This window comes from Vicugna pacos, chromosome 10 (assembly GCF_048564905.1).
Source record: "Vicugna pacos chromosome 10, VicPac4, whole genome shotgun sequence".
Classification (NCBI taxonomy): domain Eukaryota; kingdom Metazoa; phylum Chordata; class Mammalia; order Artiodactyla; family Camelidae; genus Vicugna; species Vicugna pacos.
Window position 1 is genome coordinate 36,035,500 of NC_132996.1, and position 16,378 is coordinate 36,051,877.

At 35.0% G+C, this 16,378-nt stretch overlaps 1 protein-coding gene across 4 annotated transcripts in view; it reads right to left on the reverse strand.

Annotated features, from left to right (window-relative positions):
- BTBD10 (BTB domain containing 10) overlaps positions 1-16,378 on the reverse strand; it is a 67,384-nt gene that overhangs the window by 4,430 nt on the left and 46,576 nt on the right. For all 4 annotated transcript variants that reach the window (XM_015238609.3, XM_006203548.4, XM_072969536.1 and 1 more), the window contains 5 exons: positions 15,865-16,061; positions 10,550-10,835; positions 8,143-8,245; positions 6,366-6,486; positions 2,450-2,647 (listed from right to left, as the gene is read on the reverse strand). In XM_015238609.3, coding sequence (XP_015094095.1) covers positions 2,450-2,647; positions 6,366-6,486; positions 8,143-8,245; positions 10,550-10,835; positions 15,865-16,018 — 862 coding nt within the window. In that variant the 5' untranslated portion in view covers positions 16,019-16,061. The remainder of the gene's footprint in view (positions 1-2,449; positions 2,648-6,365; positions 6,487-8,142; positions 8,246-10,549; positions 10,836-15,864; positions 16,062-16,378) is intronic.

The window sequence follows — 16,378 nt, forward strand, 5'->3', positions numbered from 1 at the left end:
TAAGTTTATCTTGATCATCAAAGGAGACTGACAACCCTAAAAGCCCAAATAATGGATGCAGTGATGCCAAAGGATGACTAGCCACATGACAGGACAATTCAGTACAGTTAATATATAAGCAAATGTCTACATAAGTTGAAACAAGAGAAGCTTTAATAACCAACCAGGTAACCCAATCCATAGGAAGAATCTCCTTCTGAAAGATATATCATATACAAACTTACTGGAATGGGATCTGCCCCAATTTCTTCAAATAAAGAACACCAAAAGAAGGTATCAAACATATCATTATTAAGCAGGCAAAGAACTTTACTCTGATGCCTACAAGACCTCATCTGGAGAGAAAAAAAAAAAACTACCTTGTCAGAAAGTACAAAATGGATACATCTTACATTTCATGGATTGAGCAACTATTAATAATTCCCCCAAAAGGCAAAGACCCTCCCCACAAACTGTTTTCCATTCAGGCGAACAGCCCCATTTAATACTGATGTTAAAAATGGCAGATTCGAGCATGTTCTGCCTAGGTTAGTCTGTTTAGAGCAAACTGGCTTTGCAAAGGACAGACATTCCACTGACAACATGTTGAGTCTTCCAAATGTGCTGGGCACTTCAGGGAGTTAGACTGAAGGACCTTCCTCGCCTTCTCTCTTTCAGGTGGAGTTATCTCCCTTAAAAGGTGAACTGCAAAGGTTTTTTCAAAAAAAGAAAAACACACTCACAAACCAAACATGCTGGTTTAAGAGCCAATAAAAGGAAAAAACGTATACAGAAGCTACTCATGGGGTAAATACGTGATTATCACTACATCCTTAAGATTATTGATATATTATGATTAAGATTTTTTGGCATCTCATAATGTTTGGTGTTATAATGTCACATTTAGGAAAATCAAGCTGAAGAGGCTATTTCTGTCCCTTTAAATGTATCTTCTTTAGGTTGGAACATCTTGGCACAAAATGAAATATATTTAGACAAATTAAGTAAAAATGTTTCAGTCCTTTTAAACTTCAAAGCTTAAGATAAGAAACAAATCAAAAAACACTGAAATGAAAAGCTCAACAACTAAGAAGGAAAAACCAAGTCTGTTATAATTCCTGTATCACCTATAATGTCATTTGTGTTCTATGGTTGGTTCTACTCTCTTGAAGTCAAACTTCCTAAAAACTAAAATACATATACTAAGTTTGTTAATTCCTTTCTCTCAACAGAAAAAAAACTTAGTGTATTTCTTTTGATATTGGTAACTTTCCATTTTTCCTGTGTTTTGTTCAACATTTTATTCCACGTATTATAGAAAACCATTGTCAAAGAACCTAGGAATGAGGAAATAGCAACATAAATGTCTACTACTACAACTGCCCACAGAAGAATCACAATAGTCATTTACGCATATCATGCAAAGGAAACAAACATCTCAATGTAAATACTGAAAAATGCTACCAAAAATTGTGTTAGAATAATCGTTTGAAAATCTTCTTTAGAAGTATTAAAAAAAAAAAACACTTGGAGCCTGCTTTTATTTTTATAAAAGGGTAAATAAAATTGAAAAATCAGAATTAAGGTGTTCTACTAATTTCTATAATCTTGTAATTTTTACTTAAACTCTAACCCTTACCGATTCAACAGAGACTGGAGTATAAAACAAGATGCTAGGCTATTTTACCTAGCTCCTTTTTTAACTCTATCTTCTTCTCAATCTATGAAACTATTCAAAAGTACTGTACTGGGTCCACCAAGAAAAATAATGTAAAATAAAATTTCTAACAAAAAAAAAAAATAAAAAGGTTTTTATCAAAGATTGGAAGCACAACAGAAAAAGTTAGTCACTGCTGCTCAAGATGTGCTGTTTTGGTCAGAAATATCTAAACTATAGTTCCATAAAGCTTTCAGGTCATTGCATCCTCCAGAAACACATATGATTTTAAAAAGGAATATCGTAGAACTTAAAGTCATCTTTGAAATCAATGAGTTGAAGCTTTTCATGTTACATACAAATAAAATTTCATCTAAAAAAATCAGCTTATTTTTTATTATCTACTATTCCAGGATCTACTTCTCTTGGGTGCTTCTAAACGCAAAGAAAAAACCATCAAGATCCAAATACTCAACAAAGAGCAAGCCATTTCTGTACATGACAGGGGTGGGTGCATTTTTTCTGTAAAGGGCCAGACAGTAAATAACTTTGGGCTTTGCTAGCCATGCGGTCTTCATTACAACTACTCAACTCGGCCAATGTAGCGCAAAAGCAGCCATAGACAATACATATAACTTTATTTATTAAAATGGGCAAAAGGCTGGATTTGGCCCACAAGCCTTAGTTTGCTGATTCCTGGTGTAAGGGTTTTTTTCTTTATAAAAATTTTTATAAAAATTGTCCTTTGATCAATATTATAAAAGCTAGAGAATTTATGATGATTCAGGAGAGAAAATATGCCACAATACTTACTTTGTGAATATTCTTCTCCCATCTGTGGTGGATACTCTTCATCCCAATCAACCACATCATCGTCTGTAAGCACCACTATGTGGCATTCACGTTCCCCACTCTGGGCACTAGCTACCATGAGAGGCAGGATCATTTCTTCTAGATAAAATTCAAACTGTTTACGAGCACCATCATTTGATAACTCATGCATTAGGGCACCTGAAATGAAACCCCCCCAAAAATCTTGATTTTTTTGGATGACTGATAAGAGCAGAAACAACAGACAAATAAAACATCAGATTAGTTCAGCATCTACTTTGGGACCCTGTAAACAATATAATGGTTATTCTTTAGTCAACAAAACTTTTCTCAGGAGGAGTTCTTATGGAACTGTAGAATCTTACAGCAAGAAGGGCCAATTAAAGTCATCCAACACAAGCTCCTTTGTTTTACACATCATAAAGCAATCTACCAAAGGTTAAAAAACTAATTTGCAAAATCAGAATTAAAACTACCCTCCTACTCCATCTCTAGTCCAGGGTTTTTTTTTTTCTTCACTATATCATGTTGTCTTCTATCAATATATGCAGTTATATCTTAAAGTATATCCTAAGGATATTTTTTCAGATTATCTATATGAAATAAAATAGCTCCCATATTCCATCTTCCACATGTTTTCCTTCTCAGAAAATTATTTAAAAACAACATTAATATTTCAGTGTAGGAAAAAGGGTAGGATGAACTGAGTCAACCGACTTTGGAAAAACAGTGGCAAAAGGCCAAGCAAAATACAGCACAGTACAGGAATTATATTGCTGACGTGACCCTAGAATTGAGAGGAATGGAAGATACACTTCACTTGACCCTTCTTAAGTCCAGACATAATGAACAACTTTAACTTCCCAAATACACAGCCTCACCTACGTTGACCTAATCATTTTTCTTTTTATTCTTATTTCAACAGCAATGTCCTATCTCCTATCTAAGGCTCTACCACCTCAGGAACTACTAGGAGGGTCAGAAAAGGACACCAAAACTCAAAACCACAGTCTCACAAAGGAGAGCTTTCTTCTCCTTACACTATGTTGTCTAATTATAGAATAATTATTAACAACATAATAAATAATTAAATAACAATCTGTATTATTATTATTTAGCCCTCTGCTTCTCTAGGACTGTTTCCATTAGGATTTTTTAAATTTAAATTCCCTTCATAGCCAAACTTCTAGATATATAAACACATTTTCTTTCCCCTAACTTCTGAACCAATTCCAATCTGACTTCCATACTCACTACTCAAAACTGCCCTCAATAGAGTCTGAAAATGACCTTTAAATTGTTAAAGACGATGAACATCGTTTGATCCCGATTTTATTTAACCTCTCAATGGAATCTCTTACAGGGACCACTCCCTCCTTACATATTCTCATCTCTAAGAATCTGATACCATTATCCCTGGTGTTCTTTCTCCTCTCTGGCCATTCTATTTCAGTCACCTTTGTCAACTCTTTCTCCTCTAGCTGTTCATTAAATATTGGTATTTTTCAGAAAAAAAATGTTAAGTTCTTTTCTTCTCTCACCTTATGCTGACAATTCCCAATTTATTCTACTAATTCTGCCTTCTATATTCTAGATGCACTACAGTCAACTGCCTCCTGGAAATCTTCACTAGGATGCCCCCTCAAAGGCACCTCGAACTCAACATATCCAAAACTGAACTTAATCATTTCTGTCTCACTCTGCAGTGCTTTCCAAACCAATAAATCGCATCACCATCCACTCAAGTTCTCAGAATCATCGCAGAAGAGTGCTAGTCATATGACAGGCTCTTAAATTTTTGTAGAATAAATGAATGAATCCTTGATTCCTCTTTCATCTCAATTCAATCATTCCCAAGCTCTATGAAGTCCACCTCTTAAATACAAGTTGAATTGTGTCATTTCTTTCCCTGGAAGATGCTATTTTCCAAAGATAGCTTCAAAATCTCCTTTGTCACACACTTTCCTGCAATGTGACCCTGACTTCTCCTCACAGAAGTCCAATTCCTCTCTCCTTTAATCTAGCCTGGTCGTACTAACTTGCTTGTAACCAGGGGAATGCAGCAGAGGTGAGGGATATGTAACTTATGGTTCTGCCTCAGTCTTGGGAATGCTCGCTCTCCAAATGCTTCCTCTCTGAACCCAGTCTCCAGGCTTGAAGAAGCCCAAGCCACATGAAGAGGTCATATGTAGGTAGGTACTCTGTCTGACAGTCCTAGCCGAAACCAGCCTTTGAGTCATCCTAGTCTAAGGTGCACACATGTGAGTGAAGAAGTCTTAAACCTTCTGAGTCACCTCAGCCCTTCAATCCTTCACGAGATGAGGCCTCACATATTATGAAGCAGACATAAGACACCTCTGTTGTACCTTGTCTGAATTCTCAACACACAAAATAAAGATTATTTTATGCCACTAAGTTTGGAATGGACTATTACATAACAATAGTTAACCAAAACTCATTCCATCCTCATTTCCCCCACCATAGTCCAAATCATCAACTCTCACCCAAACTACTGTAAACTTTCTAATTATATTCCCATCATTTGCTTTTGCCCCTGTGTAATTCATTTTCCCCACAGCAGCCAAATCTAATAGGTGTCTCTTGTTTAAACCTTCCATGCCATTCTATCCTTAGAATAAAAGTCCTTAACTTGGTTAAGCCTGTTATGTGAAAAGAGGGGTTACAGATCAATGTGTACAGTCCTTAAAATATTTTTTCTTTGAGTACTACCCATATAATTATAACTCCTATATATAAATAACTGGCCCACATCTTTCTCTTCAATTTTAGACATGTATGCCCAATGCCCCACTCAGCAATTCCACTTGGATGTCTAATAGATATTTCAAACTTAACATATCCAAAATCAAGCTTTTAGATTTCTGCTCCCCATGAGGTCTCCTCCATCTCAATTAATGGCAACTCCACACTTCTAATTAAAGTCCTCTTCTCTCTTTCCCACCCCATATTCAATCAACGAGCAAATCTTTGCCTGGAAAGGGAATGTGAATAATGAGGAAATTATAGCCTATCTGGGGAGCTACTACCTACCAGTCCCTTCACTATATGGTAGGGTCTATGAAAGAAGATTAAGAAGTCATTTCTATGTATTCTTTACTACCTATGTCTCCTCTGAACTCTTTCCCAATCCTACTAACCCACAATGACATCTCCTTCTTAACTTTTCCAGCCACTTAAAATCCAAGTCACCGTTTGATAATTCTCATACACATTTTTACTTTTCTATGTATATAATCACCTTTTCCTCTTAGACATGACATAACAGTGAAAACACGGATGGTTGCTAGGGAAGGGTGTTAGGGAAGGGATGAGAGAAAAATATTAGAGTTAGGATTTGCAAAGTTCTAGACTCTGCTCTGAGACTATGTTGTAAGTTCTTGGATGAAGTCATTTAACCTTGTGTATAAATGAGGGCTAGGTATTTGGTATTCATTTTAAGATCTTTAGTGACAAATACTGTTCTTGACAATTATTTGTATCTTCCATAGTGGCACAGGATATTATATTACATCGTAAATACAAAAAAATTATAAATTTTTGGTTGATGTGATCTGAAGAGTGAAGCCAAATATGATATTGGCCAAAGTCACGGCTCTCAAGCTGGGAGATAAAGACTGGCAACAAATGACAGAGGAAACAATTGAAGAGGAAATCTAGAAGAATCTATCTAAAAAAATAAATTTGAAAGAAAGTTTTAGAAAATTGCACTAAGAGCTTATAAAGATCTCTGTGGACTTCCATAAATAATCTTCATGGCATTAGAGTGCTTTACAATTTAACAAATATTTGAAGTCTAGGTAAACAGCACTATTTCAAGCTTTTGATTCCAATATACTGTAACTCTACAGACCACTTACAGACAAAACATCATACTTACTGAGATCTCTACATTTAATAGTACTATATTCAAAAGAGATACAAAGATAGTCACATGCTTCTCTCAGTTCAGGAATAGATATGCCATCAGGACAACGGATTATTCCTGTTTTATAATAGTCCTAAAAAAAAAAAAGTAAAGAATGCATAAAACATCTGGAGTATGAGGTAGCCAAAACTTATTAAAGTTGAACTGGTAAAATTTTCAAAAATAGTGGCGCTCTGAGATTTGCAAACTGTGGAATTTACTTATTGGGACCTCAGTTCACCTAGCTACTTTTTCATTTTCCAAACAAGACAAATTTATGTCCAAATGAGTCCACTGACTCACCCAGTCATAAAATTACTTAACAGCAGGGGTAAGATTAGAACCTGGGTTTCTCCATTACTTATGCATATCTTCTCTCTCCACTATATCATGCTAATTCCTATGTATTTCCCCCTCTACAAGTTGTCTATATAACTACCATACATTTTCTTAACCTTTTAAAAAACTTTATTTATTTATTTATTTATTTATTTATTTATTTATTTATTTATTTTGGGGGGAGGAGGTAATTAGGTTTACTTACTTATTTTTAGAGGAGGTACTGGGGATTGAACCCAGGGTCCTGTGTATGCTAAGCATGTGCTCTACCACTTGAGCTATACCATTCCCACTAAACTTTCTTTTTTTAAGAAAATTAAAGTCACCTTAAATGTTACCTAGAGAACTGAGCAAAATTTAAGATTTTTAATGAAGAACTTCAAAGTCATATCCATGTATTTAAAATATATGCAAACAGAACACACAATTAGATATTCTTCTTCCAAATACTGTTCTTTGGTGTTCCCCATATAATTAAGAACAATCAATGGTAATTATTTCCAAAATCTACTTAAATTGTTGTTAGGGGCTAGCCCCACGGTTACAAAGTTACTCCATCGCTCAGACATAAAATTCTTTCTTGTCAACTCCACGGGGTGTCAAGTGGAAGTATGGGCTGCTGAAAAAGCACTTCCCCCAAAATTAAGATCTGCTTCAAGCTTCTTGAGGTTCAGAGCCACAGTAACACAATTTCTAAAGTTGCTACATAAATGAAAGTAAGACATCTTCTGGTACTTGTCCGAGTGCTAACCACCTGATTGAGATCAACTACTTTTCCTGTCTTGCATCTCAGAATCCTCCCTCTCCTAGTCCCACAAAACTATTTAAGAAAATCATATTTTCACATTGTGGCATAAGCTGTCACATGCTATAAATCAAACTTTTATCACTGATTTAAAATGACAAGTAGGGACTGTAGTACTAATTCAAATATTACTCAAAATGAAAGATTAAACATTTTTTAAAAAGGTTTAAAACATAAATACTAAATACATTTTAGAGGTGATTTTTACATGTTCTTAAGTGTCCATATTGTTAGTGATGTGCAGTAAAACATTAGAATTCCAGTAGCCACATTCATTCTTAGTAGCAAAAAATAATCAACATATTGCATTAAAGAGAATTAAGGAGGGTAGAGTAATACTACAGAAATGTTACTATTAAACCCTTGAAAGGACTGCCTAGGCAGACCTAAGAGATGAATCATCTCCTATCTTAACTTTGCAAAGGTCATAAAATTCTTTTTTTATATCATATATTTATGTACCAAAAAAGATGAATTAAATCATATTTTTACAAAATATCCTGGATACCTCCATAGAGATATCTAACTAAAACTTTGCCTCTAATCCAAGTACCTACCAAAAGAAGTCATTTGATTCAGTCAATACACATAAGGAATAGCACTCACCAGAATAGCTCGAAACACAGTAGATCCAATCCCCTCTGCCACCTCATACTCTCCCTTCTCATTGGGACGTGTAAAGTTATGTTCTCTGCCAGATCCAAACATCCTATGGTAGCAAATAATTGAGAAATACATCAATAGGATACTTGCTTCAAAAGAGAAGATCGATTTCATGTACGAAAGTAAAAAGGAATTATAATTTTGACATTAAATGATGTCATTAAATTAGTCCAAGAAATTTATTCTGGCAAATGTAATAAATTAAGGAATATTAGAAGTATTGCCTTTTTATGGGAGAGAACAGTAGTGTAAATTATCTACAAGCAAACAAAATCAATTAATAAAAGTCAGAAGCTAAGACCTTTCCAGTCCTTTTATCTTGGGGGGGCGGGGAGTAGGGAATCAATCAAGCTAGGGGAAAAGGTGATTCTTCCTCTAATCTTATGAGGGGGAAAAAAAGGGAAAAGGAAAACTATGTTATCTGTGCCTCTTCCTTAAAACTGCTGTCTTCATTGCAAACAATGCCATAATGCAGCACATACAGTAATCTAAACTAGGAAAAAGTAAAACAGTATAGGCAGGTTAGGTTATTTTACTTTTTACAATCTTAACTATAAATGTAACAAATCTTGGTCAAAACTCATAAACTTGCATCCTAGAACTAAAAAATAAGCAATCAAATGCTGGAGTAGAAAGATATGAAGAAGTTAAGAACAGAATGAAAAATTTAAATAAGTAACAAGCTCTTAATTTTTACATAAGGAAGATACAAATGAATTTCTATTTTTTCAAGTTATGTTGCTGGCCCTATAACAGCAAGTACTTAGAAAGGAGGCAATTTGCAATATATGTCCTGCAAAATAAAAAGTTAAATGCATAACCCCCAAGAAAAATTTTAAATTGTGATGAAAGGAAGTTGAACCTCTAAATTCAATATCACCATTCCTAAAGTGAATATGGCTGATTTAAGTTTTCTGTTCAACAATTTTCCAATTTAAATGGCTTCCTCTTTTGTTATAACACAGAACTTATAAAGAACAAAGCTTTTTTATTTCAGTTTCCCCAAAAATGTCAACTGCTTTTTACAGTTTCCATGAATATTAATTTTCATCCCCAAAGATATGATTTTGTCAACTGACATGAAAAGAAGCCTTCACTGATTTGGGGGAAAAAAAGAAGAAGAAAGCCTTTCAGGAATCAAATGTCAAGCAATTTGCTCAAATACTTGAACTTTTTACAAAAGGGGAAAGTCATCTTTTCAGATCCATATGGATCACACATAAAAAAAGTCTTTTAGGTTTTGTTTTGTTTTTAAAGAAAATGTACCCTAACAGCTGAAGCACAATTTCAACTATTACTTCTTAACTACGTTCCTTTAAAGTTTAAGTAAAAATATAAAGTATTATCCACATCAAGTTATCCTCCTAAGAGTTTTTCTATCAATAATCTTCCCCTATGCTAATAATACATAAAAGCCTATAGAGTTCAAGTATTTTTTCTCATAAAGTCTAGTGCCAATGTTAAAAAGAAATATTTATCTACTCAAAATGTATACAGTGTCATACGCTAGCATTTATTCTGTATTCGGAGATACTTAAATATCATACACACACACAGCAATATCCCAAATAGTTACTCATATGCAACCTAGAAAAAAAACACAAGTTTTCCTTTTTTTTTTTAACTTCATGTAAATTTCCATTTCATCGATATGTTCCTTTCATTTTATATTAAACAGAAAAAGATGTTAATTTTACAATTAAAAAGATACAAGTTTTGGACACTGAAAAATTAAGTCTATATTCTTAGACTGCAGTTCCTATAACTACAGTCCATATTGCCTACATCATTCCTAGATTGTGGTTCCGATAACCACAAACTTTATATTAATCTATTACTCTAGACTAGCATGGATTAGAAGATAACTATTGTCTCTCCTTCATTCTACTAACTACTTCTTAATAATACTTCTTTAATTATCTACATCAAACTGACAACTCATGATGACTTTTCAGCCAACAAAACTGTTGGGAGTCTTTTCTTTAAACAATTCTTCTATCTGCTGCCTTTGGAGGTTGCATTTAGGAGCCCCAGGTGAAGGAAACATATTATCATTGCTTGTTAGATACAATCTATGTTTTCAACCTGTAGAGATCTTTTAGTATCCTGTCTTCATTAACTAATATATTTGCTATTCCTACTGGTACAGCAATGATCATTAGAAATAAAATCAAATTCAAGATCTAGTTCTACCACTTTCTAGTTGGATTAACTTGAGCAAGTTACTTAACCTCCAAAGCTCAGCATGAACACTACATTCCACCAGAGAGTAACTGTAAAACTTCAAATGGAAAAAATAATGTAAAGGTGCTTTATAATTAATAATACAAAGAAGCACAACAATACAAACCTGCCCAACATTGTGTTTGGCTGTGCAGTAAAAATGGACGGATCTACCACAAATCTAGTGTTATCCACTATTAGCGTCACTCGTTCTGACGTCCTTACATTCCGAGCTCCTTCTTTTGCATTTTCATACACAAATACCATTTCCCCAGATGTCTTACAGCTACCATCTGAACTTGACTGACTACTGTTTCTGCTGCTGTTCCCAGCACTGCTACTGGAACCATTTGGAGATGTTTTTTGCGGGCGAGGACTGCTTGGACGAGAGGAACTGTGATCTTTTTCACGTTCTGAAATAGAGATGTTAAATAAAGTTATACAAATTTTCTTTTAAAAAATTAAAGATCAATATATATCTTTTAAAAACTGATTTAGAAATGTTGTTTTAAATCACAGGACTTCTGCTTTTTGGATTTCAAATAACATTTTCCCAGAACACCATGAAAATTAATTTATTTCCCAGGAATAAAACCTAAAACATCAAATTGTTTCTAAAATAATTAATTTTGTAGACTTTTCTAAAAAGATGTATAACTGATTAACACTGACCCAGAATAAGATCAAAAGTAAGGTAAATTTTATATTATTGCTCTACTTAAAAATATATAGAAACCCACAGAACAGAATATTCTCACAAGTCAAATAAGTAAACATTGAAAGTTAGTAAAAGATTAATAAGAATACCAATTTTAACTGGCCTAAATACTGAAAGTATTAATTCTATTCTGAGAACAAAATACAAACTTTGGACTCTCACTAGGTTAATAAGGAAATCCCCAAACCAACAATTTATCTCACAAAAGGAAGGTCCCAAAGGAAGAAAAAAATTTCACTACAGACAGCATGAAGTATTTATTTTTTCAAATGACTTTTAATGTGTAACAAATTAAGTGGCTTTAACAGCTAATGATATACTGCTTTCCTTTCATTCTCAATTTTGTTGAATAAAGCACTGCTATACATTTTATAGGATCATGTAATGATTATCTATAATTTTAATAGGAAATGTTATTAAAATTCAGAAAATTTTCTTAAGCTGTTCCAATATTCTACAAAGGGAAATTAAAACTATGACTTTGTGATAAGTTTCCTTTAGAGGCTAGATTACTAAACTTTAAAGGTGACCTAAAAATGTACCTCCAACTCATCAGTTTCATCAGCTTTTGCCAAATTCCTCCATGACTCAGGCTGCTCAGAACACTCTGTACAGCGTTACTGGTTATATAATTAGGTTTGCTGTATCTCCAGAGATACTCTGACACCTCTCTTTTACTGCCTATTTCCACAATGCGGGTAGCATCCCAAAAGCAAAAATTTTTTAATTAATAAAATAATTTCTCATATCTCCTATTCTCTTCCCAGACACTAAACTTTGCATATAACTGTCAACTCTTATTTATACTTCTGTTGGTTTTTGGCTTATCAGTTTAGCCTGACTTTAAGAACCTACTTAGATATTGGTCCTTAAATTCCTCTATATAATTAGACCCTAATATAATTGATTTTGATTTATAAAAGGCAATCAAAACTATCTCAAATAGTAAGTCAAAGTATTTAATCTGCCACTTCTGAGAGGAAAATAAAAATCAGCAAGCTCACATTGCTTACATACGTCTGCTTCAGACTGGTGCTTTACAGTCACACAATGTATTTACTTGGAGTACTACCATTCATTTATGGTAATGAGCAGGAAGGAAGAAAAAGCACGAGTAAGAAGAAAATGAGTAGGAAGAAAAGAAAGTCAAGAAAAAAAAAAAAAAAACCCAAGATGGCAGAGTGGTAGGACCACAAGCTCGCCTCTCCTTGTGACTACAACGAAACCACAACTGAAGGCTAAACAACCTTCGAAAAGAGACTGGAACCTAGCAGAAAAGATCTTCTGCAACTGGAAACATACAGAGGGAACCACAGCAGGATGGTAGGAGGGGCGTGCTTGTGATATAATTGGGCCCCATACCCCTCGGGTGGGCGACCCACAAGCTGAAGATTTGTTAAGTCGCAGAGGCCGTCTCACAGGAGTGAGAGCTCTAAGCCCCACATCAGGCTCCCCAGCTTGGGTCCCAGCATTGAGAAGAGAAGGAGACCCCAGGACATCTGGTTTTGAAGGCTAGGAGGACTTGGCTCTGGGATCCTCACGGGAGTAGGGGAAACAGAGACTCCATTCACTTGGGAAGTGTACACGGAAACTCAAATGCACCAGGTCCAAGGGCAGAGGCAGTGATTTCATAGGAACCTGAGCTAGACCTGCCTGCTGGATTTGGAGGGTCTCCTGGGGACATGGGGGAAGGCTGCGGCTCACTCAGGGGACATAAAAGCTGGTGCTGGACATTTCAGGAATGATAAGCTACATGACCTTTCCTGGAGGGTGGTATCTTGATTGGATCATTAGCACCAAGACCTAGCCCCACCCAACAGCCTGTAGAGAAGCCTCAGGCCAAACAACATACAGGGTGGGAACACAGCCCCACCCATCAGCAGGCTTCCTGAGCCACAAAGCCTCTAGACACGGCCCTACCCACCAGAGGTCCAGGACCAAGCTTCACTCAGCAGTGGGCAGGCACTGGCTCCTCCAGCCAGGAAACCTGCATAAGCCTCTAGTCCAGCCTCATCCACCAGGGACAGATAGTAGAAATAAGAAAACAATAATCCCAAAGCCTGTGGAAGGAATCCAAACACATAGAAAGACAGACGATACGAGGTGGCAAAGGAATATGTTCCATGCCAAGGCACAAGATAAAATCCCAGAAGAAGAAATAAGTGATTAGGAGATAGGCAATTTATCTGAGAAATAGTTTAAAGTAATGATGACAAAGATGTTCAGAGAACTCAAGAGGAGTATAGATGCACAGAGTGAAGTTTTTAAGCAAAGAGTTGGAAAATATAAAGAATACCCAAAGTTGAAGAATAAAATCACTGACATGAATACACTAGAAGGAACCAGGAATAGACTAAATGAGGCAGAGGAACGGATCAGTGAGCCAGAAGACAGATTAGTGGAAATCACTACTTCAGAACAGAGAAGAGAAAAAAGAATAAAAAGGAATGAGGATAGTTTAAGAGAACTCTGGGACAATATGAAGTGCTCTAATATTCACATTATAAGGGTCCCAGAAAGAGAAGAGAGAGAGAAAGGACCTGAGAAAATTTTGGGAGAGATAATAACCGAAAACTTCCCCAACTTGGGAAAGGGAACAGTCACCCAAGTCTTGGAAGTGCAGACAGTACCACACAGAATCAACCCAAAGAGGAACACACCAAGCCACATAGTCATCAAATTGACAACAATTAAGGATAAGAAGAAAATATTAAAATTAGCAAGAGAAAAATAATGAATAACATACAAGGGAACTCCCACAAGGTTATCAGCTGATTTTTCAGCAGAAACTCTATATGCCAGAAGGGAGTGGCATGATATTTTTAAAGTGATGCAAGAGGGAAACTTACAACCAAGAATACTCTATCCAGCAAGGCTCTTGTTCAGATTTGATGGAGAAATCAAAAGCTTCACAGATAAACAAAAGCTAGAAGATTTCAACACCACCAAACCAGCTTTACAACAAATGTTAAAGTACCTTCTCTAGTCATCAAATCATAAGAAAAGAGAACAAAAAGACGAAAGAGAAAAAACAAGAGACCTACAAAAGATTGCTTTGGCTGTTCAGGGTCTTTTGTGGTTCCTTATAAATTTTGGAATTGTTTGTTCTAGTTCTGTGAGGAATGTTGCGAGTATTTTGATGGGGGTTGCATTGGATCTGTGGATTGTTTCGGGTAGTGTGGCCATTTTGATTGTGTTGATTCTTCCAATCTAAGAGCACAAAAAATCTTTCCATTTTTTTGTGTCATTTTGGTTTTCAGATTATAGGTAACCTCCTTGGTTAAGTTTATTTCAAGGTATTTTGCTGTTTTTGATGTCATGGGAATGTCTCTGCCACTTATAAAATTCTGGTTTTTGAAGTGAAGAAAAAAAAGTAAATGAAGGACCACAAATGGCAAAATATCCTTCTTTTTAATGGGTGAGTTGTATTCCATTACACACACACACACACACACACTGCATCTCCATTATTTTTTCAACTATTGATATGCACTTAGGATGCTTCCATATCTTGGCAATTATAAATCATGTTGCTGTTAATAGCAGGGTGAATGTATCCTTCTGAGTTAATTCTTATTTTGTGGTTGGCTTTATTTCTTTGATAACTATGTAAGTTTAAAAAGCTAAAGCTCTAAATGTTCTTAGAAACAATGAAGAGTACATATATGTAAATTTTTAAATGTGTGCAGTCAAAAAAAAAAAAAGATCAAGCCATGAAAGAGATAGAAGAAACTTAAAAGACATATTACTAAATGAAAGAACCCAGTCTGAAAAGACTACAAACTGTACAATTCCAACCAAATGACATTCTGGAAAAGGCAAAGCTACAGAAACAATAAAAAGATCATGGTTTCCAGGAGTCTGGGGAAAGGGAGGGAGGGAGGAATAAATAGATGGAGCACAGGGATTTTTAGTGTAATGAAATTATTCTATGTGGTACTACAGTGGCTGCATGTCATTATGCATTTGTCAAAACCCATAGAATGTACAATATCAAGAGTGAACCCTAATGTAAACTATGGACTTTGGTTGATAATAATGTGCCCATGTTGGTTCATCAATTGTACCAAGTATGCCACACTGATGAGGGACGTTGAGGGTAGCAGGAGTATATATGTGTGGGTGGGGAGGGCTATGTGGGAACTCTGTATTTTCTGCTCAGTTCTGTTGTGAACCTGAAACTGCTTTTTTAAAACATATTAAAAAAAATTTTTTAAACAAAAGAAAAGAAATCTACTTCACACCTTCTTTTTCCTCTTTTTTTAAATTAAATTTAAAATATTGTCAAAAATTAAGATAAATTACTCCATGATGGTTATTCTAACTTTAACTTTCACTTCCTTTTTAGCATGATTAACCAAGAATTCTTATCAATAATTTACTTCAAACTATTTTAAAATAAAGCACTGATATATATTTCACGAGATAAAGATCAACTTGGAAAAAAATTTAAATCTACATTTTACAGTTTTAAAAGGCTTTTCAAACTACTTCTTTTATAAGACTATTTGAGACTTTAAAAATTTTCACTTTTAAGCTTCATTTAATGAGTTGTTTCTTCACAGCAAGAACGAAGTTAAGCTAAAACAGAAACAACTGAACAGAAGTAAGAAGTTAAGAAGTTAATTTTACTCTTAAGTATTAGGCACAATTATCATTACTCCTTTAAAAAAGTAAATGCATGCTTTTAAAAACTGTTGGGAAGCTTAGTTGATTTTACATACCGACATGGTGCTGTCGTGTTGGAGAAGTAACATTTCTAATACAAGGAGTGAGTTGAGATTCTGTTCTTTCGTGAGATGAATCTCGTGATCTGTCACTTGACCTTCGTCTATCTCTTGATCTCTCGTGCCCCCCACTAGCACCATGTAGACTCATTTTGGTGTGGTCGACAACTCCTTTAGAAACACGTGAGGGAGTACTGATAAAATAGAAAAGAAAATTAACCATAAAAGTAGAAAGTCAGATCACAGATGCTTAACGGAAAAAAAAAAAACCCAATTAACATAAAACTACTAGTATATTGAACTACAAGAATCAAATGCTACTTTACAATTCTGAAACCTAATTTACCTTAAACTTGCAAATTTTACAAAATCTGGAACACTATGTCTTTGAAGATCACATAATCCAATTCAGTATTTTTTTAAGGATGAGAAAGCCAAAGCCCAGGAAGGTTAACCGACCTTTGAGTTTATAGTAGTAGCAGAAAAAGAGGTAGTGTTAATAGTAGCAGTA